Source organism: Drosophila mojavensis, unplaced genomic scaffold, assembly GCF_018153725.1.
Source record: "Drosophila mojavensis isolate 15081-1352.22 unplaced genomic scaffold, ASM1815372v1 contig_36, whole genome shotgun sequence".
In the NCBI taxonomy this organism is placed as follows: domain Eukaryota; kingdom Metazoa; phylum Arthropoda; class Insecta; order Diptera; family Drosophilidae; genus Drosophila; species Drosophila mojavensis.
The window spans coordinates 3,878,596-3,903,049 of NW_025318858.1; the positions used below are offsets into that span (position 1 = coordinate 3,878,596).

At 38.6% G+C, this 24,454-nt stretch overlaps 8 protein-coding genes across 9 annotated transcripts; 3 read left to right on the top strand and 5 right to left on the bottom strand.

Moving 5' to 3' along the window:
- Positions 1 to 1,028: 1,028 nt before the first annotated feature.
- On the bottom strand, positions 1,029 to 2,130 carry LOC6575927 (protein D3). Its single transcript, XM_002001895.4, has one exon. It carries the CDS (start codon positions 1,908 to 1,910, stop codon positions 1,152 to 1,154), a length of 759 nt encoding a protein of 252 aa, XP_002001931.2. The 5' UTR covers positions 1,911 to 2,130; the 3' UTR covers positions 1,029 to 1,151.
- A 348-nt stretch (positions 2,131 to 2,478) lies between these two features.
- LOC6575928 (magnesium transporter NIPA2) lies at positions 2,479 to 4,345 on the bottom strand. Its single transcript, XM_002001896.4, has 3 exons — positions 4,236 to 4,345; positions 3,685 to 3,988; positions 2,479 to 3,629 (listed from the first exon to the last, which is right to left on the bottom strand). The coding sequence occupies exons 2-3, from the start codon at positions 3,953 to 3,955 to the stop codon at positions 2,773 to 2,775; spliced, it is 1,128 nt and encodes a 375-aa protein (XP_002001932.3). The 5' UTR covers positions 3,956 to 3,988; positions 4,236 to 4,345; the 3' UTR covers positions 2,479 to 2,772.
- Positions 4,346 to 4,668: 323 nt separating this feature from the next.
- On the bottom strand, positions 4,669 to 6,438 carry LOC6575929 (thiamine transporter 1). Its single transcript, XM_002001897.4, has 2 exons — positions 4,893 to 6,438; positions 4,669 to 4,822 (listed from the first exon to the last, which is right to left on the bottom strand). The coding sequence occupies exons 1-2, from the start codon at positions 6,052 to 6,054 to the stop codon at positions 4,683 to 4,685; spliced, it is 1,302 nt and encodes a 433-aa protein (XP_002001933.1). The 5' UTR covers positions 6,055 to 6,438; the 3' UTR covers positions 4,669 to 4,682.
- Positions 6,439 to 7,772: 1,334 nt separating this feature from the next.
- Positions 7,773 to 10,374, bottom strand: LOC6575930 (ATPase family protein 2 homolog). The gene is made up of 3 exons (XM_002001898.4): positions 9,916 to 10,374; positions 9,359 to 9,859; positions 7,773 to 9,307 (listed from the first exon to the last, which is right to left on the bottom strand). Exons 1-3 carry the CDS (start codon positions 10,322 to 10,324, stop codon positions 7,809 to 7,811), a joined length of 2,409 nt encoding a protein of 802 aa, XP_002001934.1. The 5' UTR covers positions 10,325 to 10,374; the 3' UTR covers positions 7,773 to 7,808.
- Positions 10,375 to 10,877: 503 nt separating this feature from the next.
- Positions 10,878 to 15,398, bottom strand: LOC6575931 (PRKCA-binding protein). Of its 2 annotated transcripts, XM_002001899.4 has the most exons (5): positions 15,283 to 15,398; positions 15,038 to 15,106; positions 14,810 to 14,944; positions 13,849 to 13,960; positions 10,878 to 12,358 (listed from the first exon to the last, which is right to left on the bottom strand). In XM_002001899.4, the coding sequence occupies exons 1-5, from the start codon at positions 15,321 to 15,323 to the stop codon at positions 11,024 to 11,026; spliced, it is 1,692 nt and encodes a 563-aa protein (XP_002001935.1). In that variant the 5' UTR covers positions 15,324 to 15,398; the 3' UTR covers positions 10,878 to 11,023. The 2 variants fall into 2 exon arrangements, with proteins under 2 accessions (XP_002001935.1, XP_015020378.1); XM_015164892.3 differs by lacking the exons at positions 14,810 to 14,944; positions 15,038 to 15,106 and having other exon boundaries at positions 10,881 to 12,358.
- On the top strand, positions 12,688 to 13,708 carry LOC6575932. Its single transcript, XM_002001900.4, has one exon. It carries the CDS (start codon positions 12,867 to 12,869, stop codon positions 13,650 to 13,652), a length of 786 nt encoding a protein of 261 aa, XP_002001936.1. The 5' UTR covers positions 12,688 to 12,866; the 3' UTR covers positions 13,653 to 13,708.
- A 55-nt stretch (positions 15,399 to 15,453) lies between the features above and the next one.
- Positions 15,454 to 16,757, top strand: LOC6575933 (intraflagellar transport protein 43 homolog). Its single transcript, XM_002001901.4, has 5 exons — positions 15,454 to 15,584; positions 15,637 to 15,896; positions 15,952 to 15,975; positions 16,029 to 16,151; positions 16,207 to 16,757. Exons 1-5 carry the CDS (start codon positions 15,546 to 15,548, stop codon positions 16,484 to 16,486), a joined length of 726 nt encoding a protein of 241 aa, XP_002001937.2. The 5' UTR covers positions 15,454 to 15,545; the 3' UTR covers positions 16,487 to 16,757.
- Positions 16,637 to 18,961, top strand: LOC6575934 (T-complex protein 1 subunit delta). The gene is made up of 4 exons (XM_002001902.4): positions 16,637 to 16,868; positions 17,112 to 17,904; positions 17,963 to 18,647; positions 18,707 to 18,961. The coding sequence occupies exons 1-4, from the start codon at positions 16,763 to 16,765 to the stop codon at positions 18,722 to 18,724; spliced, it is 1,602 nt and encodes a 533-aa protein (XP_002001938.1). The 5' UTR covers positions 16,637 to 16,762; the 3' UTR covers positions 18,725 to 18,961.
- The last annotated feature ends 5,493 nt before the right edge of the window (positions 18,962 to 24,454 follow it).

Below are 24,454 nucleotides of genomic sequence, written 5' to 3' on the forward strand. Positions count from 1 at the left end.
AAAAAGGTCTTATATTTGTTTGTTTGTGTTTTTAAATTCTTCCGTTGAAAAAAAAAAACTTGTATATTAATATCTAATGTTATCTTCGTCAAAATGTTAGTAAATAATTTGAATCAAAGCTTTGGCTTATAGATATTAGCGATATTTTCCAAATGCCTTTACTCCGAATATCGTATTCATATTTGTCATCTCTAATAACAAAAACATTAGTACAGTTGCACGCAATAAAACCGCAACTCATTTCAAATGCTGAGATTAGAAAATTATAGCTTAAATTGAATTTCACAATTTCAGAATCGATTTCAAATTAAAAAATAATGTTATACCGCCACAGTACATAATATATACAGGTGAAAATTTAATGTAGTACATCTGCTATATATGTAAATAATTAAGGAAAAATAGGTGTTTACATAAGCACATATTCATTAAAGCCCACGTCACAGAAATTACTAGACAAATAGATCATAATAGATCACATAATTATCAAAGTCCACTTAACCGAAATTGTGAAATAGATCAAAAAAATTTTTATTATTTAGTATGGTAATTAGCCGATGTTTGCAAGTATCGCCATATAAATTTTTCCCCAAGCCTTCGCGAAATATCGATATTAAATACAGTATCTATTTTATGATCACTATTAACGGTGCATTTCTGTGCACTTGTGATCTATGTAAAATTGAAAAACTCTAGAAACATGTATGCTACATGTATTTTTATTACCAATTTTTAATTACATTATCAGTTTCTAATCAACCATTTATAAGAAGCTCGCCTCACACATTATGTAATCCATACAAATGCTTCGGTTACATATGCCTCTAAGCACTCAATTGCTTATAAAGGATAGAGATTCGGCAATCCTCAAGCCTCCGCATCTATTGCAGCTGCTGTTCGTCAACGTTTCTTCATCTAAGCCTGGGGCGGATTTTGCTAGTAGATCAAATATATGTATTAATTTAATCCGCTGTCTTGCGGCGGGCTGAAACTGCTATAGGTCAATAGCATATAAAATTCAAAAAAAGTTCATGCTAAATGCATCTTTATTGCCAATATTCAATTACAATATCAGTTTCTAATTAACAATTCATAAAGAACTCCCTTCCCACATTATGTAATCCATACAAATGCCTCGGGTACATACGCCTCTAAGCACCCAATTGCTTGTAGAGAATGGGGACATAGTCATCATATTCGGCCTGGTAGAAATTTCCGGCAATAGGATCGCCCAGATTGTATTTTTCAGCAAACTTGGCAATCTTGAAGCCTCCGCGTCCATCGGCGCTGTTGTTCGGCAACGGCTTCTCGTCGAAGTCCAGCTTGCACGGTTGCTCGTACACCAAAAATACATATCGATGCAATCCGGTGTCTGGTGGCGGGCCGGAGCCAATAAAGGCCGAGAGCACCTGACCCTTGGACAGGTTGTTGCCGGGAATGTTGCCGACAAGCCAGTGATGCCATTCACGGAACTTTGGATCCTTGCGGCTTGGTGCATCCGGATCGGTCATGCACAGGGTGTACAGCTTCGAAGGATCGGCTTCCCATTTGACACGGGGCTCACACTTCACTTGAGTGGGGGTCAATACCACACCGGGCTGTACGCAAATGCCGCCGTCATATTCAAGTGAAACAACGGACTTGGGTGCCTTGGAAATGACATCGGGCACAATACAATTCTCCTCCATTAGGCTGGTGACTGATTTGAATGAAAAACTGCGCAACGATATGAGCACGGGCGAAGCTCGTTGTAAAATGACAAAAGTTTTGCAAGTTGCTTTCGTTGCGGCTCCTCTAATGGCATTCCCATTTACAGCCGCTGTTGTTGCAGCCCTAATGAGGTTGTTCCATCGATTGCCGAATGGACATTTCACCACGTAGCGCGCAAATCCAAAACGTAAGGCACTCATTTTTCGGCCTGCTCACAGTTTCTGCCTAATTTTTAAATTATTTCCACGAGTATATATGTATATAGCTGTGGAAATAAATTGTTTAATTGGCAGCCCTGCCATTCACAGTGAAACGCGGCAATTTGTTATCGCCACCGACTATTGCCGAAATTTCAAATCGTACTAACAAAAAATTTTATTTACATTTTTTGATTTGGTTGTATAAGCTGTAGACTTAAATAGCTACTAAAATTTGTTCGATGTGGAGATATTTATATATAAACAAATCTTACTAGATGCGCGTTATTGTTGGCTAAAATATAATACAAACTATCAAGGTTTAACTAAAAAATTAAACCAAGAATTAAAATTTGATTTCACATATCATTTCATCATGTCGTTGCAATAAATTTCAAATTGTGATTTTGGCAGCTCTGCCATTCACATGGAGGCGCTTTCGATTGCTATTGTTATCAATGATCTTCGAAATTAAAAGCCCGGCAAAACAATTAAGTTTAAAATGCAGCTATGGCTTTGTTGATTTGTAAAATCTAAATGATTTTGGTGTTAATATATATTAAAGTATGGGTAAGTTCAAAAAGATTCCTTTTATTAAGTATTAAAACAAGCATAGAAATTGGCAAGGGTATATACAATATGAATAATGTTTTAAATATGCCTAAAAAGAAATAATAACTGATCGCACTTTTCAACTTGTAAACAATATTCTTATAACGCTAAGACTTAACGAAATGTGAGTGAAGGAACATTTAATGATAAATGCGAATGATATGGGAGTTCGTGTTCTTTGTTTGGATGCAATTTCAATTTTTGTTCAAGCTTTTGCTATGGGGAATAACTAAACTTGATAGCGCTGCTTATGTCAGGCCTTGCGAAAGACATCGCTGGAGCCGTACGAATTGCGACGCTCCTTTAAATGAGTACTGACAAGGACCTCCTCATCATATTGCGAGAGGCGTTGCATCTTGGGACGCATCAGGCCACGAACATCAGTCAAAGTAATATCAATATCTTTAAATGCATTTAGCATAAACACAGCGATGATGATCACCAAAAAGCCACAAACATCGCCGAGGATATTCTCGAAACGCATCTTGCTGAACTCCTTGAGTAGTATGGCAGATGCCGTAATCACCAAGGTGGTGAACATCACATAATAAACGGGAGTCACGATGCTCGTATTGAATATATCAAGTGCCTTGTTCAAATAGTTCATCTGGATGGCTATAAAGGTCACTGTGACGACGATGAGGAACCATGGCATCCAAGTGCTAAACACATTTGAGCCATTGGCAATCGTACTCCTGATGGCCAAGCCTAAAGCCTTGCAGGACATTACAGTTAAGGACCCGATTCCGGAGCAAACGAATAGATAGACACAAACGTTTCTGTGTCCATATTGTGGAGCCACGAAACAGGCGATAAATGCACATGAGCCAAATATACAAATTATGTAGAGTATAAAAACTGGATCCTCTAGCATTTCGAATAACACTTGTAGGTCCTCGATTTCCTTCTCTTTCGGTGAGTGGATCACCACAATCGTAGAGCCCAGTATGCATAAGAAGCAACCAAGTTTGCCCAACAAGTTGAGCTTCTCGTTAAGGAAACGCGATGCCATAACCGCAGAGATGATTACACTGAGTGCTCCTAGGGGCGTGACTAGCGAGGCGGGCGCAAAGGCATAAGCAGCAAAATTGGCCGCCTCCCCAAGACCCACTGAAAGCATATTAAATGAGTATAGCGATATAAGAATTTTCCGTTTATGACTCACTTGTTAGCAGCCCCGCCCACCAAATCCATTCACGAAGATAGCCAAATCCTCCAGCTGCAGCGCGCACTTCGCCATGTCTGCTAAGCCTTAAGAGCGCCTTCTTTTTGATTATAAAACTTGAGCCAATAAAGAAACATGATGAAATGGCTAAGCCGACGCCAATGTAAAAATCTGTATTCGAGATAGATTCAGTTAAGGTATTTGAGGCAGATGCAGCGCTTATGGGGGAGGTAGCCACAGCAGGCGGCAGTAATGAGGCTTCACTACTCATTTGTCAGCTATATGTATATTCTTTACCGCAACTCTATAAAATGAAGAAAGAGCACAAATAATTACTTAAGGCCAAACACACACAACGCATATACACACACACACACATACACACACACACAGTTAAAAACACGATATTCAACCGTAATCAGCTGCAAGTTGTTTTTGAGTGAGTCACATTCTCCCTAACGACCTGCACTTTAGACGCACACACATATATATGCATATCTGTGCTACTTAAGTATAAACAACTCTCTTTATACTCATTAAAACAAACGTACTTGTATTCTTAGCTGCCATGCAAAGATAGCGAAATCGCGTAGACCGAAAGGCGTTCGACTTTGTTTTGGTTTTTACGATTACAGCACCGATTGCGTCTGACCCAGGGCTGCAGTAGCACATCGGATTTGTCTATTTTGCAACAGCGAAATTTTGCGTATGTTATAAAAAACAGCTGATCACTGTAATGTTGTATTTGTAACCGTTTTCTGGTACATTTTATGAAAGTCGTCATATTTTAAATGATTATTAAGTCAAATTAATATACTAATTATTCAACAAATTTATTTTGGAAAGACTTCTATATTACTTTGGAAAGACTTGATTTTTATTAAATAACTAATTGCTGTTAATAAGAATAATGTAACAGTGACATGTTAAGTTCTCGTTTGCTAAACATATGTTCGGTATGAAAAGTAAACAACAAATTCAAAATATATTATGGATATTCAAGACGCATTTATTGCAGGAGATTTTTTTTCAAATATCTTAAGTAATAGCTGCAGCAGCAAATAAGCTGCGCCCAAGACAATGAAATAGCCGCCGTACACAATATACTGCGTTTTTGGAGGCAGACCAAATCCGGTGTCTGAAAAAATAATTATGAAAAGTATTAGCTATGAAAATTGAATAGGAATTACTTTAATTCTGTTACTTACCCGTTACTACGACAATGGTTAAAATGGTTTGCAGCGCCAGTGCCACCAGCATATTGATGCCAAAGATCAGACCAAAGCTGTCGTCCACCAGGTTCTCGGCCACTATGGCAGCGGCCACTGTGATGATGAAGAAGAACACGGCACAGAAGATCACGTAGCTAACGTAGGCCAGCCAGACGCTATTGCCACACGCCGCTAGCAGTAAAAGTCCGCCCAGAACAGCGACACAAATGGAATTGATCAGCATGTAGAAGCTGCGTTTGCTATTGCTGTTCAACATGCCAGCTAGGATGGCTCCAATGGCGCCTAGCAAGGTGGCCACCGCTTCGACTCCGCCATTGTAATTACTTTGATTTTCGGGCGCCAGCTCCTTCCACAGAAATTGTACATAGGATATGACCTGTATTTGTCCACAAATGGCCAAAGCCCACCAGATGCTCCACAGAAGCACCACAGGGTTCGTATACGAGGAGGCGAGATGATAGCATAGCAGACGACCAGCATTGCTCAAAGAGAACTTTGGAGCTGTTTCGTCCGTAGTAACTAATACAACAGCCTTTGCCTCTGAATGATGCGTTTTAGTGGAGTAAAAGTAGAGACTTCGTGGCACACTTGGCAGCAGCACTGAGATGACCAGCGATATCACCTGCGTGCTCAGCGAAATGTAATGTAGGCCACGAAAACTCAAACTGTCCGTGGAGACGAGCAGCTGGGCAATCACGCCACCGAGAAATTTGCCAGCCAAGATTGCGGCTCGCGTATGTCCGGTGACCACTTGATAGCGTTCCCGATCCACTTTGGCATACATGTATGTGTAATAGGCCACCTCAGCGGCGGTGAAGAAGCCATAGAATAGCTGTGCCAACTGCAGCTCAAAGATAGTGTCCGTCCACAACAGAAACGAGAACAAAATTATGCCAGCTATCGAGGAGAGCACAATAATCGGCTTGTAGCGCAGCAGATCCGTAATGAGAAACACGATCACCAATTGAGCGAGCACGGCATAGGTGCCAAAGGGATAAACATCTTGATAGATTTGCTCTGTTGTCACGTTGCCCCAATCGCCAGCCAAATACTCGGTGACAAAGGGCTCCGAGGGTCTCAGCTCGCGAAAGAAACCGAACAGACACAAGAGCAGAGAAATTTTTAGCCAGCTCTGCATCTCAACTGGAGAAGCAGCCGATACGCTCTCCCGCCCGTTAATGTAAATATATTGCGGCTACTTGACTGGGTGTCGTAACCGCAACGCCTGCTCGACAACAACTGTTCCGATCCGATCAAAGGCGAAACGCGACTCGCGACGATTCGCTGACGGTCAGCTGAAAGCAAGAGCGACCTATTGCTTTCTTCCAAAAAACGTTTCAAATTGCGAGCCGAAGCATAAAATATTTAACGATTTAAAACAAGCAATATACCTATTTACCAGATGCATACATACAAACATAGATGTACTTATATATTTACGAGCTGGTAATACCCTGCACTTTCGATTACTTCAAAAAAGGTCTAAAATACACATGTGAGCTTATAATTAAGCGATCTAATTTAGTTCGAGTACATATTTATTTTGTGCTATTTATAAAAATTAATTTTTAAAAATCTATTTTTAAATATTAAACAAAAATGGTATTTTTAAGTATTATACATTGTGAAAAATTTTTAAACTGTATCTTAAAACAACACAAAAAAAAAAAAAAAATAAATAAATAAAAATAAAAATAATAATAATAAAAAAATATATATATGCAGATTTATCTAAAAGAATTGTAATATATAAAGTTAAAAATAATAAAAAAAAATGTATTAATTATATATTGAATTTACAAGGTATTTTTTAGCATATATGCAGAATATGTTCAGTTTCCTATTAGCATTGTAGAGCTTTTTTCAATTGGGCAATCAAATTGATTTTACTTTACTTATGGGTATAACAAGCTTGCCATTGAGCTTGCAACACTTTAAACCAAGGTTATTAACGCGACTTGCTATCTAGAACTGTATCTGAATATATAATTATATTTGTCTGACAATTTGTAAGTTCTGACCGAAATTTATATTGCTTATACTTTTGTAACTTCTCATATTACAATTTCGATCCACAAGCAAGTTAAATCTTGTAAATTGTCAAATATATATAGTTTCTATAACTTTATTCCATATTAACATTAATTTCATAGAGCTCGAGACTCTTTGATTCCATTCTCAATCACTTATTACACTTTTTACAGGGTAACGCTTAGTCGACTATGTAGTTCTCCAACTTTCCTCCCTCCTTTTTTTCTTTCTTTTAGATTTGGCAGACTGATAAAACTGAATCTTATCACAGACAGTTAATATTCATACATATATAACTCTATATAGTTGTTTGCCTTGATTAATCTATATCGTTTAGGCTTTTACGAATTTATGAGTTTAGCTTATGATTATGTGTTGAAGTGCTAAAGTGATTCAAAAAAAAAAAAAAAAAAAAAAAAAAAAAAAAAACAAAATCTCAAACTAATGTGGTCAATAAAAAAATATGCGAATTAGACACAAAGGCAAATTGGAATAAATTAAATTAAAATTGAATCAAAATATAGAAAAATCCCCCAATATACGAATTACTTTTTATAAATAAAAATAATATGTGCAACGAAAAAAAGAAAGAAAACTAAATAAAACATTATTATCTATATATGAGTATATAAGTAAAATAAAATGTTAATATTTAATATATATAAGAGTTGTCGAAAAAAAAGATACATATCGTACTATATATATACGATATATGCTACACATAGGTTTCCAGAAATGCCTCAAATACTTTATAAATCAATTTCCAATTAATTTTAATTGTTGTCAAGCCTTTCTACAGCAAATAAAATTGAAATTAAGCAGAAATAGTTTTTTAGAACATCAAAAAGAGAACTTTATTATCTACTTTTGCATGTATTCCTGGTAGAGACGCAACAGTTCGGGGCTTGTGCGTGGCTTCACTGTTGCCAGAGCCGATTCGAAGTGTCGCCAATGCACGAGTTCTGCCTCGAAGCTCTGCTCCAGAGCGCTGAGCGCTGCTTCATGGCAAACAGCCTGAATCTCTGCACCCGAATAGCCTTCGGTGAGTTCGACCAGTTGATCGACAATCACATCCTCAGCCAATGGCATGGGACGCAGCTTGATGAGGAGGATTTCGCGACGTGCCGCCGCCTCTGGCAAACCCACGTAGCAGACACGATCAATGCGGCCGGGCCGGAGCAGTGCCTTATCTATCATATCTGGGCGATTGGTGGCCGCTACAATGGTGACATTATGCAAAGCGTCTACGCCATCCAGTTCGGTCAGCAGCTGGGTGAGGACGCGCTCCTTGACAGACGAGCCACCAGCGGAACCCTCGGATCGCTCGCCGCCAATCGCATCGATTTCGTCGAAGAAAACAATCGCCGGCGCCACTTGGCGAGCTTTGCGAAACACCTCGCGCACCGCACGCTCCGACTCGCCCACCCACATGGAGAAGAGCTCCGGGCCCTTAATGGAGAGGAAGTTGAGTTTACTTTCCGTAGCTAGCGCCTTGGCTATCATTGTCTTCGAGCAACCAGGCGGACCAAACATGAGAACGCCACGCGGTGGCTTAATGCCCAGGCGCTGAAATTTATCGGCATGCAGCAGCGGCCACTCGATGGCTTGTTGAAGAGTTAGACGCAATGCAGCCTGGCCACCGATATCTGACCAAAGTACATTTGGACTCTCAATGAGCACCTCGCGCATAGCTGAGGGCTTGACTTGTGTGAGTGCTGCTTGCAAGTCCCGTAGCTCTAGAGGGCGAGGCTCGTCCTTCAGTGTAGCTAGCGTGGCTGTATATACGAGATTAACCAAATCGGCACCCACATAGCCATGTGTGATGCTCGCAATGTGCTCCAATTCGGCATCTTTTATGTTATGCTCCAATTGTTGCAGCTGACATTGTAGAATCTCCCTGCGAGCAGCTGGGTTAGGAGGCCCCAGCTCCAATTCACAATCCAAACGACCCGCACGCCTAATGCTCGGATGCAGTGCATCAATTTGCGAGCTTGTGGCCAGCAAGAAAGTGCGACTCGTCTCAACCCGACAACCGCTGCTAAGCAGATCGAGTTGGGAGAGCAATGCCAGTGAAGCACGCTTGACCAAATCATTGGAATCCTGTTTAGGACAGAGAGTGTGAATATCCTCCAAGATAATCAGCGAGGGATGTGGGTAATGCGAGTAAGCGCGCTCAAAATATGCCGCCAGCTTTTGCTCTGTTTCTCCTAGAAATTTGCTAAACACTTCGCCACTGCTGATATTAATGATTTGGGCATTTTTGTTTCTTCTCTGAGCCGACGAACACATGGCCTCACAGATCAGGGATTTGCCACAGCCGCTGGCGCCATAGAGCAGCAAACCACGGGAAATTTTGATACCTACATGAAAATACTTTTCAATAAAATATAGTTAAATATATATTCGCTTACCTTTTGGCATTGGCTTGTAGCCTAGTGCAAAGTCCATGCTTTCTTCCACCAATTGGATTTGCTTATCCAGTCCGCCAATCTTTGCTTTACTTAATCCTTGATCTAGTTCTGGCTGCTGCTCTTCGACTTGTTCCTCATTAAGTAATATCTCCAGCCGTGTTGCATTTGTTATTTGCACAAATTGTTGTGTGTTGGCCAAACTTAGATTGGCCAGCGCATCCTCTAGAGCATCTTCTTCCACTCCTTGCCAGCTTTCCATGCGAAAAGTCAAGGGTTTGTTAAAGAAATTTAAATACAGTTCGCTGCCTTTCCTGTACACTTGATTCACTATATTGCGCTTGAGTACCGCCGCCACATCGGGCAGATGCATTGGCTCCAGTTCGGATTCACTTGAATTTGAATGCCTTAGAGTCACGCTAGCAGCTGCAAAAAGTTGACTGTGATTCAGGGCTGAAATGCGGAGCAATCTGCCTTGGAGTGCCGACCAATTTTGTCTATAATCTGTAATAGCAGATCATTCATTATCAATTTTCCTTTATTAAAGATCTCCACACTACCTTCAGCTGTGGCGAAAACAGTCGTAAGAAACTGCTCTGAAATGGGCCAGAGAATGCGAACCAGCACAGGATTTTTAGCTTCTTCCAATGCAGGTTCTGCAACCACCTGTTGCCCAATATGAAACTGAGCAAGCTGTATGGCACCCTCTGACATAAATAGAAGTGTATTGGCATATTTCGGCGGTAGGTCTTTCAAAGATTCCACTTCAAAATTTTTCTGTTGCACGCTGCTCGTATAAAGCGTTCCATTGCGCACAAATTCTGTCTCCACAGGTGCACCACTTACGTCTTCAGCTAGAGGACATACTTGTTCGTGTGTATCCCGTGATTTGCTTGTTATGTGCACATTACATTTCTCACAGTGAAACCAAGTAGCTTGGTTCTTTTTATTACTCGACTTTGGCGGCATGTCGGCAAACGGAGCACGTTTTGTTTACATTTCGCCAAACAGCTGATGGTGTTTGCATTCGCAGTGACTGGCAAAACTAAAAATTATATGTGAATGGCTGCAAATTTAAGTAGAGTGCCCAGCGTGTAAATTTGAAGTTAAACTTGAAATATGAGTCAAGTGGCTTGGTTTTTATATAGAATGTGCATTGCATAGGGTCATAGTATTGAGTTGCTGAATATTCGCAACGTATCGAAATATTTTGTTTACCTGTTGCGCTGCCAATCAGCTGTTTGCGTGCGCTACGAACGGCAAAAGTGGGACAAGGACAATTATTGAATTTGTCGGGCACAAACTTTTATATTGATGACCCCAGTTGTATAAACTGCGTAGCATTGTTTTGTATATTTTGCACACGTTGCTGGTGCGGTCAATACATATGCATGTAAATATATATTAGGTTTTGTTTTTTAATTAGCAGATGTGTCAGCGCGCACTTTTAATGGCTATGTAAACAAAGTTAACGGTAAAAAGCTTTTGCATTATGGTATCGAAACCGAAAGATAATTTTTGTATTAGTTTCTAGTTTTATTATTCATTTGGTGTTCAATATATCGAATTTTACATACACTTAAAGATATATACACGTAAATAGCAAAACGAACAGTTAGAAAATTAGCTCGATTCTAATAAAGGAAATTCTGTTTGTACACAAAAAGTCTATTGCAGCAGCAAATCAGTTTCGCTGGCATTGGCTGACATCAGATCCCGTTCGAGGCTTGTCGTAGCATTTGCCTGATTCAAAAATAAGTCAAAATCGTACCCATCATTCTGTGCCGAAATGGAATCCGTTTGATTGCTAATAGTTTGCGGATTGGAAAGCAAATCCACATCGTGTAAACCCAGCTCCTTGAGCAGGGATTCGTTGTCGTTGGCATTGGACGCAGTTGTGGGTTCTTTTAGTTCCAAATTGATAATGGGCGCCGGCTGCTCGACTGCTTCCCTGCCGTATGTTACTTTATGGGAACGTGTTGTTGAATTCTCTTCAATTTCATCATCATCCAGCTCCTGGGGCTTGAGCGTACTCGATTTGTATTGAAAATCCGTTTCCTTAAAGTCCACTTCGATGGGGAAGAGAGGAGGTAGAGAGTCCAGACGTGCCACCAAGCTTCTGTGCAGTTCGGCCAAACTATCGAGCAGGCTGCGCAACTGCTTATTCAAGTCCATGGCATGCTTGCACTCCAGCAGCTCCATTTTCTCGAGCACATCGGTGCGCAGCTTGGCGAACTTGCTGCGCGCATCCTGGCGACAGCGCAGGATTAAACGATATTCATAGTTGCCCGTCTCGACGCGATAGAGCGGCTCCTGCAACGCGGCAAAGCCATGCTCCTCATCATCCATCTCCTTGACCTTCAGGCAATAGGAGAGATAGGTGAACTTCGCATCCGCGTAACGTCGCACGGTTAATTTTGTGTCAGGTATGGCCTTATTCAGATACGTGCCCAGATCTGCGAGCACGGGTTTAATTTGCTTAATGATAGCCAATCCGTCCTTTTCCAGCGAGCGATGAAATTCGCCAAAAGTACGAAATGCTTCGCTGGCACGCTGCTGCGGCTCATGTGCCGAGATCTGGGTAAAGCAATCGCCAAAGCTCTTGTATGTCTGCAATAGATCGTAATAGGCCTTCAGCATGCGCCGCGCATGCTCCACCAGTCCTTTGTACATCAGCTCTGTGCCCTCCAGCTCCTCTAGTCTCTTGACCAGCGAATCATTGCATAGTATAGCCCTCGATAGACCCAGCGTGTCAGCCGTATTGCTCGACAAATTGTCCACAATGCGATGCTTCAGTTTCTTCAGGATTATATCCAGCGTTTTGCCCTGTTCCGGATCTGCGTGCAGCTTGTTATAGTGAATGGTCACCTCATCCGTAGCCGTTTGAATCATCTTGGCCACCTCCACCTTGGTTTTGCCCTTAACGCTCACCGAATTGACGGCGAGCAATTCATCACCTGATTGCAGGGAGCCCTCACGGGCAGCGGGAGTGCCATCAAAGACCTGGAATGGAGAAGAAAATTATTAATAAATAAAATCGTATTATATGTAATATATACCCTAAAATAGACTTTGGTTTTATGGGAAAAAATTAAATTTAAATTAATTAAAGAAAACTAATGTAGGAATATTTAAAGCAAAAATGTATAAATTTATATGAAAATCTATATATACAGCTAAAATAATTGATGTTTAAAAGAGTTACAAACTTAGATTATATCTTAAGACCAAAATTATGTCCTTCACATAGCAAAACATAAACATGTTCAAAATCTTAGAACAAGATAGCTTAATTTTTGGAAAACCTTTTTGACAGATGTGCTTTGATCTGGAATTCATTTTCGATATTTTAATTTTGTAGCAATTCGGTAAAAAAAAAAAAAAAAAAATTATTGTGCGAATAAAATTAAAATGTAATGTAAAGGTGTTTAGTGAAAACTCAGTTAAGCGAAATTCCGTTTTTTTGAAATTTGTTTGAGACGAGAACCTGTCGGAACGATACCCAGAGACCATGACGTTTTCCCATTGGTATAGGGACAGAGAGGTTGAATCGCAGCAGGAGAAGCCGAAATCGAAACTGGTGAACCGCGTGCAACGGTTGGACGCGCGCTTGCAATCCATAGTATTGGAGAATAATACGAACAGGTTGTTGCGGCAGCAGGCGGGATTGGATAAGGCGAGGATGAATTCGAAAAAGAAGAAGAAGACGCTGCGCGGATCGCCAAAGGTGTGCAGCATACAGCACGTGTACGACCGCAATCGGCAGCAGGAGCTGCGTCAGTTGCAGCAGGAGCAGAGCCGGCAATGCCAGTTCCATAGCCATGCGGTGCCTAATTTCAAGTTGATGCACAAACGCTGGGAAATACGAAATCGAATGCGTCAGTTGAAGTGCTTGTACAACTTGACCAAACCGCAAACGCCACACACACTAAAGAAATCTATGGAGGCGGCCAAACGTTGGCAGACGGAACGGGCGAATCTGGAGCAACAGATAATGAGTGAGGTGACGCTGCGGCCGCAGTTGAGCCAAGCCTCGAAGAACTGGCGCCAGCCTCCGTTCGTGCCGCGCATCTTATCGAGCATTGTGAAGACTGAACCGTTCCATCTGAAGTCCGTGGAACGGGGCAAGCTGCGCAAACAGTTCGATTTGTGGAACCGGCGGGAGCAGGAGACGCGCTGGCAACGAAAGGCGATCGAGTGGGCGCAGCGCTGCCACGACGAATATGTGCAGGCCCGCAAATTAACCAATTTCAAGGCTACACCAAATCCCTGGAAGCGAACTAAAGCAATCATCTGAAAGAAATTTCAACTGATTTTTACATTTACATTACATTTTTGTGAAAAATAAATAAATTCCTTTTAAAATGTAAAAAAAAAAAAAACAGAATTATTTATAATTTCATATTCAATTAATTAATTAATTAATTAAGGATTTTCACCCATAACTAAATTATTATTATTACTTTTAACATATCGTAAAAATTTCCACTTACCTGCACTATATAGAGGCACGGACACATCGGCGCACCGCCTCCAATGCTAATGCCAATTAGATTGCTCTGATCCTTCGTAATCACAACTGCATTCGTGCTGACAGTCATGCCCCTGCAAATGTTTTAATTGAAGTTCGGTTTACCTGAAGTTATTGCCATATTGTATATATTTATATAGTCTAGGCCTAAGTTAAAGCTTTTTGTTAGAGCAATAAGCGTGCGATACTCACATCAATTTGTGCAGTTTTCTAATTAGCCGTAGAGTTGTTAATAAACTTAAAAAAAAAAACGCTTTCTGCAATTTGAATTCTAGAATTATTCAAATTAAAATTAATTTAATAATAGCTTTAGCATTGTTAAAAATTATTTCAAATCAACTTTCTCTCTCGAACAATGTACCTTTAACTATGAATATTTGTTTGTATTATATACAATAGAATACAATATAATAGTATCGTACTATATATTATAATATAAAATATGTTACATATATTTTTTTTTTTTTGTTGGCTATCCAATATTCTATAATTCAATTATAGATTATAGAGTTTTTTGACTATAAACAAAAATAATTTTTTTTTTAAATCTCAACCTTCTAGTAGTTATCGTAATAAATCGGAATATATCTATAATTCCATTAAATTGTATATGCTTATAAAATAGGATATGTCTTTATTAAAGGACTTTCTAGTAGTTATATATTTTTTTGGACCCAAGTAAAACATAATAATGTAAATGAACTACACACATATACTCGTGTTTACTCTATTAAAAAATAAATAAATTTAGCCTTTAGGAGCTTACAAAATAAAGAACGAGGCATACAATAAATACGCTTTGTCTCCGTCTAGGTTTGGGTTAGCTTTTGAGACACTACATGAAGTATATGCTTTATATAACGGTTCATATAACGATTCATAACGTTTCTAACGATTTAGTGAGTCAAGAAATATTGACTTACAAGCGATCTAGCTCGTATTTTTGTTTACTAAAGAGTCCATATCGATCTGGTGTTAGCTCGAGGCCAGTGCAAAACACCGCAGTTTCTGTATCGGTGGCCGCGGTGACTTTTAAATCCTCCAATTTTTGTTTCGAACTTTTAGGAATCAGATATATATTTATCATATATGTACACATACAGAGAGAAATAGAGGCAGAGCTAGTACTTCCTATTCCACCCGATACTTACGCCTCAAAGTCGGCCATGAAATCCTCATTTAATTGTATTAGCACTGGCGTGATCTCGCTCGTTTGCTTTCTAATTAAATTTTGTATTACATTATTTTATATTTATGTTAGAACTATCATAAACAATATGTTGACCCAATTATTGATTTTTTATTTCAAACAGTTGGCAAAGCTTTTCAGTTTCACGTTTAACCCACGAAATGTATTTACATATGCAAGCGTATATACATGCATTCCGGTACTTACATTTTATCCTCGTAGAAGAAATCATCGTCGTCCGTCAGCATTTTGGCAGTTTTCTTATTTATTTACTATTTTAAACAAACAGGCCTTAGAGCCTTCCCATACACTTCTGACGTGAACTTGGCTGCTTAAGAAAAATCAAAACAGTTTTCTATCGAGTAATATCGATGTTTGGCGATACTATCTATTGGCTACCTTACAGCACTGCCAATACAACTTGTTGCCTAGGCAACGCGAAAAAATATAAACAATAAATAATTTGTGCAATGGATTGGGCTGAAGAACTGAAAATGACTATAAGAAAGGTTAAATTGAATTAAATAAAACTATAATTTATATAATTATGTATATTTTTAGACCACTGCACGCAAGGGTCGTCGCTCAAAGAGTCGCGATGTCTTGAAAGAGGAAAATCAGGCAGGATCATCATCGAGTGCTGCGTCGACACACAAATTGAATAAAGATATATCCATAGATATTACGTTGGATGTACAAAATGATAGTAGCAGTCCCACATCTACAACACCTACAGCATATAATAATGAATTTGATTCAAGTCGGCCGCCCATCCGGCGCGTCTCTGGTGGCTGGGCAGATTCTGGTTTTAAAGGACTTAAGTAAGTAAAAGTTTTAAATTTCGAGTGTTACCTAATACGAATTTATTTGTTCTAGATCCAAGAAGAATTCATTTGATGAGTAAGCAACTACAGCTTTTATATTAGCTCACATAATTAATATCAAATTTATAGTGAACGCTTTCAAGTGATCAAATCTGCGACAAGTTCAATACCAACGGATGATATACCCATTATACCGGATTTAGATGATGTCAGAGATGAAATATTGCTAAACGAAATTGTTGAGCCTGCATCGTAAGATAGTTTCTTTATATAAACATGATAAAATAATAATTTACTTAACTTACAGAAGCGTCGCTATTAGTCGCGATGTTACATTTAAAGAGTTAAGCTCCGATCTGCTCTCACAAAATGCCTTTTCAGCAATAGAAGACGTGGATTTGACAATATTGACACGTTGCTTACAGGTTCAGGAAAGCTTGGATGAACCGGACGAAATTTGGGAATGGGATAAGCTCTTTACCGAGATAACTGCGCAAATAAATTCGGATAAGACATTGAATGTTGGTATGCCGGAAAAGACAGAAATTGGACCTGATGAAGTGCCACCTACGGCTAAATACAATTAATTCTATAAAATCAAATAAATGTAATTAAATTAATTCGCGCATTTAAAATTCAAATTGCCATGCAATGAGGGACGCACACAAAAAGTTGCTAAATAATACCAAAAAATGTTAAGCTATCGAGAAAAAATCGATAGCGTTGCCGAAGTTTCTCCCGTCACTATCTGTCACGGGGCAGCGAAAAAACATAGTTGTAGACAATTTTTAATCTGTGTTAATCGCGTTGAAAATTGTGTTAAAAAATTATAAACTGCTTATAATAAGATCATTCATACAACAATGGCGCCGAAATCCAGAACAGTTGGTGTTCCACCAAAATCACAGACCTTTAAAGACAAGTCAAAGCCAACCGATGTGAGGCTGTCCAATATACAGGCGGCAAAGGGTAAGAAAATATGTGGTTATTGTAGAAATATGCTAAGTCGTAACATAAAATGGGTGTAGAAAGGTTATTTATGATACTTATTGTGAATTATGTTACATGTTTGTTGTTGGTAGGATGAGATAATGTATTTAAATGCATTAATAAAAAGCAGTTGCCGGCTGCCGTCTGGAAGCTTCTTAGTGATGGCAATATATGAGTCATGTGTTTCGGTATGGGATTCTTACTAATCGATTCTTTTTGCAGCTGTCTCCGATGCCATTCGTACCAGCTTGGGTCCTCGCGGCATGGACAAAATGATTCAGGCTGGCAATGGCGAAGTATCCATTACCAATGATGGCGCGACCATTTTGAAGCAGATGAATGTCTTGCATCCCGCTGCCAAAATGTTGGTTGAGCTGTCCCGTGCCCAGGATGTTGAGGCCGGCGATGGCACCACTTCCGTTGTGGTCATTGCCGGTGCCCTGTTGGAGGCATGTGAGAAGCTGCTGCAGAAGGGTTTGCATCCCACTGCCATTTCGGATTCGTTCCAACGTTGCTCGAACAAAGCTGTGGAGATTCTCACTCAAATGTCGACTCCAATTGAACTCAAGGATCGCGAAACTTTGATCAAGAGTGCTTCCACATCGCTCAACTCTAAAGTTGTCTCCCAGCAGAGCAGCTTGCTCGCTCCCATTGCTGTGGACGCAGTGTTAAAAGTCACCGAACCAGGCAAAGAGGCATCGGTGGATCTAAAGAACATTAAGGTTATTCAGAGCTTGGGCGGCACTGTTGAGGATACGGAACTGGTCCAGGGCTTGGTCTTCACCAGCCGCTCGGCCGGCACCAATGCACCCAAACGCATTGAGAAGGCAAAGATTGGTCTCATTCAATTCTGTATTTCGGCACCAAAAACCGACATGGATCACAATGTGATTGTTAGCGATTATGCAGCCATGGATCGTGTACTCAAGGAGGAGCGCTCCTATATTTTGAACATCGTAAAGCAGATCAAGAAGGCGGGCTGCAATGTCCTCCTCGTACAGAAGTCCATATTGCGGTAGGTTACTTGAGTTTGATGTTGTGGAACTATATAACTGAATTTTACGTATCTATAGTGATGCCGTCTCGGATCTGGCTCAGCATTTCCTTGACAAGATCAAGTGCTTGGTTGTCAAGGACGTGGAACGCGAGGACATTGAGTTTGTATGCAAATCATTGCATTGTCGTCCAATTGCCTCGCTGGATCATTTCACGGCTGAGAATTTGTCGAGCGCAGATCTCGTCGAGGAAGTTGCCAGTGGCACCAACAAGTTTGTCAAGATCACGGGCATTCAAAATCAAGGACGCACCGTTTCTATTATCTGCCGTGGCTCCAATAAGCTCGTTCTAGAGGAGGCTGCACGCTCGTTGCACGATGCTCTGTGTGTGGTGCGTTGTTTGGTCAAGAAGCGTGCTCAGATTGTGGGCGGCGGTGCCCCTGAAATAGAGATGGCATTGCAGCTAGCTGCACTGGCGCAAACCGTCGAAGGTGTGGATGCATATTGCTATCGTGCCTTTGCGGATGCCCTGGAGGTGATTCCATCAACTTTGGCCGAGAATGCAGGCTTGAATCCAATTGCTACGGTGACCGAGCTGCGCAATCGTCATGCTCAGGGCGAAAAGACAGCCGGCATCAATGTGCGCAAGGGTGCCATCACCGATATTCTGGCAGAGAATGTGGTGCAGCCGCTTCTGGTGAGCACATCAGCCATTACACTGGCCACCGAGACCATACGCTCCATACTGAAGATTGATGATATTGTGAGTAGAATCTCTTTATTAAATATTATTATGTTATTAATTGATATTTCTCTTTGCAGATCAACACGATGAGCTAAGCAGTTTGGCTTTGCCAGCAACTCTTATTTGCATTTTCATTTAACACACACACTTACATATACCTACGCACACACACACGTATATGATAAAGAAACACACACACCATCCATAACGTTTCCATTTTGCGGCATCTGGCTCGCCTTTATAATGAATAAAATTCACATAATATACACTACAAGTTAATATGTATTTAACATTTAAATAAAAACTGTATTTCGCTTTGTATTAACAACGAACTGAATCATATGTTTTATATTTTTGTTTTTAAATTCGGTATTTGCTTCACGGCTGCCACTCGTAAGCATGTTTGGGATTTGGTGTTGCCATATCTGTAGAAAAAGTGTAGAAGACATTTTTTTTTGGCGGCCAATTTAAATATTGTTTTCCATAGTAATAAAGAATATTATTTTGTGTACTATGACGATAAAGAGGGTAATAACTAAAAATATTATTAAAAATTATATAATGATTTTTATATAAAATACATATATATAGTAATTAAAATCCGTCATAGAAATAAACAAAAATTACGCCAGGAAAATATATTGAAAATAAATAGCAAGTCAGGATAAAATTTTTAAAATAGCTTAAATAGTTATTACAATTGGAAATATTTAAAAATAAATAATAAAATGGGAATTCAAGACAAAACTAAAAATATATAAAAAAAAAAAAAAAAAAAAAAAAAAAAAAAACTAAAAATATACCGAAAAAAAAAGTGAGTTAGATGAAATTCACTTTTATATGTAAGCCGTGCAACTGCGGGCAATTGCTTTTAATTTGTAAACAACTACAAATGATTATTGTCATTAGATCTGCGCATCGAAAATTTCTTGCTATTTATATCCGCTTTGACACATCGTTGAATGTGAGAAATTCCTTCATGCCTTTTTCTTTAATAGTGCTAACATTTCAAAGGATTTGCGCCCGTTTTCCCTTGACATTCCTTTTGTTGTTCGAGTAAATAAAAATCACTTGATGCGATTTTTATGAAGTGCGTTAAATGATTAAACCACTTGAAATGGTTTCAAATTGTCAAAAAAGAAAAAGGCGAGAAAAATAAGGGACAAATCTAAAGGTTTTTTTCTACTATTTTCCTCCATTTCCTTGGCCTGTTTCGTTTATGCTCCCAGGACGGGGAACTCCACGAATCGGAAGTTTGTAGAGCGCGTGTTAGTTAATTAAATCTGTAAACATGTCAAAGCGAAAAGGCTCGACTACAAATGGTTTCGATTTCAAACATTTTCTTCTCCAGGGGGTTGGAATTCTCTTTATGTTTTATTTTGTCTCCTGTTGCTTTGATTTTTGAGCACAAAAGTTTTCGAGCTTCAGCGAGGGTTGTTTAACGGCTTTTTTTTTTGAGGGTGTGGCATGCAAATTTTGTTTGGTCTGCCATGTTTTAAAATCCAACCATTTTTAATGGGCTTTACAGATTTTGCGGCATACTTTTGGGCAGGGATGATTCTTGAATTTAACTTCAGTTTTCTGCGCATTAATGTTTGAAAACTCTAAGTGAAAGACATTTTGTACTATATATATTATAAATTTATATGAAGAGAATATCTGAATTTAATATGAGTTGCTCAAATTTCATTTTGATACTCATTGAAAATATATCAAAAGGGGCATTTTGAGCCAAGTCTAACTGTTTGTAACATGTAAGCAAATTTACCTCTACGCTTAAATGGTAAAACTTAAAGTTTTAAATATTTATTTATTATAAAATTATAGATACAGATGATTCATTATCAACTTTTAATGAACCAATTCCATTAAATAATTCATAAAAATTGACTAGTTCAACGAACAAGCTCCAACGGTTGGTCTTATTTACTTTACTTGATCCGCATACTGAACTCGAATTGATCTTAATGAATGAAGCGAATAATTAGTGCATACATATATGTATAAACTTGTGATGACCCAAGTGAACTAGTGAAATGAATGATATACTTCATGAATCAAGAAAGATTTAAATTATACATTCCTTTCGAGCCACAGTTGCAAGATCTGTTCTATATACATATAAACAATATTTCTTATCCCATCCATGTTTCCAGGGTAACTCCCAGTCTATCCCTGGCTAATCGCTTACTGCTTTGCTTTTTTTTCATATAGCCCACAGCGTTGAGCACTTTGCCACAATTTCATTGGTCTGTTTGCTTTGACCTCATCAAGAGCGCAGTTAGAAGGGGTCCAAGGGGTCCTTCGTTCTTCTCGTCCTTCGTCTAGGGACTTGCATTTGTTTGTATGCGCAAATATTTAACTTGTGATTTTTTTACGAAGAGGATTCTTTTTTTTTTGGGGGGCCTCCTAGTTATATACTAGCCCCACTCACACTTTACAACATTTCGTTCCCAATTTATTTATTTTTTTTTTTCAGTTTGATTTTCGCTTTGTTTCTTTGTCCCATTTGTTTGCTTAATGAAAAAGAATAAAAAATAAAATGAAATAGGAAAAAAAGTTTCCTTTTTGTCGCTCATTTCATATTTTCATTGTAATTCAATTGTGTTCGCAGTAATTTTTCAGCTTCTTTTTTCTTCTTCTACTTGTTTGTATTTACTTGAGAACAAAGGCAACTTTTCGTTAGAATGTCTGCAAAAGGGGTGGTGTGTACATGGCCACGCCCCTTTAGCGCCCACACAGGCAGACAATTGAAATTCAAAGCAGCAAAGACGCGAGCACTCATTCAGAAATTGAACATATGTCGTCTATATATAATTTGCGAGCACGATTTTTCTGTTTGTCGTAGACATCTTCTTTTAGAGAGGATATCTCTAGTTCTCAATGAATTGGCAAATAATAAAATCAATTTGTTAACATTAAGTAAAGACTCAATTTTTGGTACTGAAAGTTTTTTAAAGGAGTTTAATAAAAAGTAATTTTAAAGGAAGATTTGAAGGAAAGTTGTTCGAAGAACCATTTTATATATTTAGATACTTGAAAAAAGTTGTAAGTTCATAAGCTAAGAAGCTCATCGAAAAAGTTTAAGAAATATCAACATATTCTCTCATATTTGTATGCTTCATGAAGTTAAGGCCTTCTCTATCTAATTCTCATGCATTAACACTTTCATTACACATGCCTCCTTAAGTGGGCGACCACTACAATCGAAATCCAGTTAAAGCCGTGAAAAAGTAGCAATAAAAATTGTAGCAGAGAAACTTAATTTTCGTTAGTCCTGGCAGCTTTTCCATTTGATTAATGATTTTCCACACAGTGTTCGTATGGTCGTATGCGTAAAGAACCGTTATGAAAACGTATTCGAAAATTTCATTAAATTGTTATAAATGAAGCCAAATGGAGAGAACATTTCACAAAATGGGAATTCAATTTGCAAATGCAGCCAACGAAATCTATCAAAGGACTCGCACATAGCAAATCTTTAGCAGCCGATCTAAGCGAGGAGAAAAAGTCAGGAACATGAGGAAGGGGAGGAGGAGATGGCATGCCACATGCCACATACACATACATATACTTACTACACACACACAAAGAGAGAGAAATAATAGCCCCCAGCTGAAGGGAAAGTCTAATCCCAACTTCCAATCGACCCGCTTTTCTATTTGACCAGTTAAATGACCAGAGGGCGGACGGCAAAGGAAGGGCCGGTCGAGAGAGTGGGGGGCGTGGCATTTTGAATATGTGGGCTGAAAATTGAAAGCGATTTGCGAACCTTTGAACGAGCGTCTGCAACTGACTGATAACGATTCAAAGAGCGAAGCTCTGAAGTGTACCAATTACGTGTGAGTGCTACAGATAGAGGACTTGCCCAAGGACCTGCTGCTGCACGACATGCTCCTGTGGGTGCCCGAGGGCTGTTCCGGCACTTCACAAAGTCTTTGCTGCGAGGGGCTATGGAAGCGTTTGTAAAAGCAAACATTTAACGACATATAATTACAGTTCTATTAAAATATATATTCAATATATAATAAAGAATATATTGAGTATATGGTGAAAAGGATTTTAAAAATATATTTTAGTTTCTAAACATTTTTAAAGATACAAAATAGTATTAAGTAGCATTCCATAAAGAAAGGTCTTTTTATTTTTAAGTGTTCGAGACATGCTGTTGTATTATTCTTAATTGTATATATATATATATATATATTTTTTACATATTTAAAAAATAAAAAAAGCTCACTTTTTAAACTTGCACCAAACTTGCAACTATTTTGTATTTTATTTTTTAATTTAATTTAGTTTACATTTTATAGATGCCCAACTCGTTTTTGGTGCTAGTTGAAATAAGCTGTGAAGCACTGTATATGTTATAAAATTGAGTTAACTCTTTCTTTCTCAATCTCATTAAAATATGCATACATGTACATACATATGTACATACTAGATACATGTGTAAGTGTATGCTTTAGCACAGAAAGTTCTATTGCATGAAGTAAGAGCGGTGAAAAATGATAGATAAAGAATTTACTAACACCCGACGTGTAACAACATGTCAGACACCGCGTACCCACTCTTAATAAAGCTTTTTATTTTACATTCAACAATGATTATCATAGAGCAGGAGAAAGAGCGCTTTCATGCCAGTTGCTTTTGATCCCGTTACTTTAAGTTGTGTTTGCATAGAATTGTGCTTTGGTTTAGGTATATGCTCTCTTTTGGTCTTGTAGTAGTGCAAGTGCTCGTTGGGCTACTCATGCAAATTTAGTCTGTGCGGTGAAGTCCTGTTGATCGGTCGAATTAGCAGCTCGTGCTTGCATAATAATTATTTTAATAATTTATCGGGTTTTTCGTGTGCATCTATGTGTTTTTTGTTTAGTGTTCTGTCCAAGTTCTACTTAAGTAAGCTGTATCTGCAAAATATATTGAAATTTTTCCATGCAAAGCTTTTTTCATCATCAGTGCAAAAATGAGAGAGCAATTGTAATTTTTATATGCTGCAGCCTGCAGGAGAGCAAAGAGAGCAAGCTAGCTAGCTAGAAGATATCGTGTGCGTGTTATTGCACTTCGCGTTGTTGCCATTTCTTCAGCTGTGTGTGTAATGGAGTGAGCGGAGTGAATGCTGTTAGCGCGGCATTTACATACGGACAGGCATACATACATACCTGTGTGTTGCTCTCTTGTAAATGAATGCCTATGAGTGTGTTTGTGTAAATTCGTGTGTTTCATACGCAATTTTTGTGTGCGCTGCAATAAAGTTGCCTATGGGCTGAGTGTTCTTTCTTCTTTTTTTTTAAGTGATAAAAAAAGAGCTTTCTGAAGATTAGCTTATTATATCTTAATGTGGTTTCTCGCATACATAATAGTGAGTGGAGAAGGAAATAGAGCAGAGGAGAGGGAGGACACAATATAAGCTTTTTCAAATCCCGTAAGCGAGCTCCTTTTACTTATATAATTAAAATCTATTTAGCACAGTTTTAAATCCAGATTAGAATTGTTTATGGTTTGAGTAACGGCTGAATACGCATGTGCTCTCTATGCAAATATCTGTATGTTTTCCTATACGTAGAAAATACACAAATAATAATAACAAAAGAAAAAAATCTTGCCTTATGAATGAAAAGTTTGGTTCTATATTCTATAAATTCATACATATATGAGCATAAAAAATGTATTTAATTTAAATCATAATAATATGACATAAGTTCCGTTAACTGCATTCAATGTTAATCGTTTATTTAGTTTACAACATATTTTAATGTTTATTCCTAGCTTAATTTCTACTTGGAACTAAATTCATGTTTTATATCGATGTAAAACAATTTAAA

Coding starts and splice junctions, on each gene's coding strand:
- LOC6575927 (XM_002001895.4), bottom strand. CDS start 1,910: ATGAGTGCCTTACGTTTTGGATTTGCGCGCTACGTGGTGAAATGTCCA.
- LOC6575928 (XM_002001896.4), bottom strand. CDS start 3,955: ATGAGTAGTGAAGCCTCATTACTGCCGCCTGCTGTGGCTACCTCCCCC. Junction 3,630..3,684: donor GTGGGCGGGGCTGCTAACAA/GTGAGTCATAAA, acceptor ATATGCTTTCAG/TGGGTCTTGGGGAGGCGGCC.
- LOC6575929 (XM_002001897.4), bottom strand. CDS start 6,054: ATGCAGAGCTGGCTAAAAATTTCTCTGCTCTTGTGTCTGTTCGGTTTC. Junction 4,823..4,892: donor AACCATTGTCGTAGTAACGG/GTAAGTAACAGA, acceptor TTATTTTTTCAG/ACACCGGATTTGGTCTGCCT.
- LOC6575930 (XM_002001898.4), bottom strand. CDS start 10,324: ATGCCGCCAAAGTCGAGTAATAAAAAGAACCAAGCTACTTGGTTTCAC. Junction 9,860..9,915: donor TGTTTTCGCCACAGCTGAAG/GTAGTGTGGAGA, acceptor CTGCTATTACAG/ATTATAGACAAAATTGGTCG. Junction 9,308..9,358: donor CTACAAGCCAATGCCAAAAG/GTAAGCGAATAT, acceptor ATTTTCATGTAG/GTATCAAAATTTCCCGTGGT.
- LOC6575932 (XM_002001900.4), top strand. CDS start 12,867: ATGACGTTTTCCCATTGGTATAGGGACAGAGAGGTTGAATCGCAGCAG.
- LOC6575931 (XM_002001899.4), bottom strand. CDS start 15,323: ATGCTGACGGACGACGATGATTTCTTCTACGAGGATAAAAT. Junction 15,107..15,282: donor TTCTTCTACGAGGATAAAAT/GTAAGTACCGGA, acceptor AAATTTAATTAG/AAAGCAAACGAGCGAGATCA. Junction 14,945..15,037: donor TTCATGGCCGACTTTGAGGC/GTAAGTATCGGG, acceptor GATTCCTAAAAG/TTCGAAACAAAAATTGGAGG.
- LOC6575933 (XM_002001901.4), top strand. CDS start 15,546: ATGGATTGGGCTGAAGAACTGAAAATGACTATAAGAAAG. Junction 15,976..16,028: donor AAGAAGAATTCATTTGATGA/GTAAGCAACTAC, acceptor TCAAATTTATAG/TGAACGCTTTCAAGTGATCA. Junction 16,152..16,206: donor GAAATTGTTGAGCCTGCATC/GTAAGATAGTTT, acceptor CTTAACTTACAG/AAGCGTCGCTATTAGTCGCG.
- LOC6575934 (XM_002001902.4), top strand. CDS start 16,763: ATGGCGCCGAAATCCAGAACAGTTGGTGTTCCACCAAAATCACAGACC. Junction 16,869..17,111: donor CAATATACAGGCGGCAAAGG/GTAAGAAAATAT, acceptor TTCTTTTTGCAG/CTGTCTCCGATGCCATTCGT. Junction 17,905..17,962: donor GTACAGAAGTCCATATTGCG/GTAGGTTACTTG, acceptor ACGTATCTATAG/TGATGCCGTCTCGGATCTGG.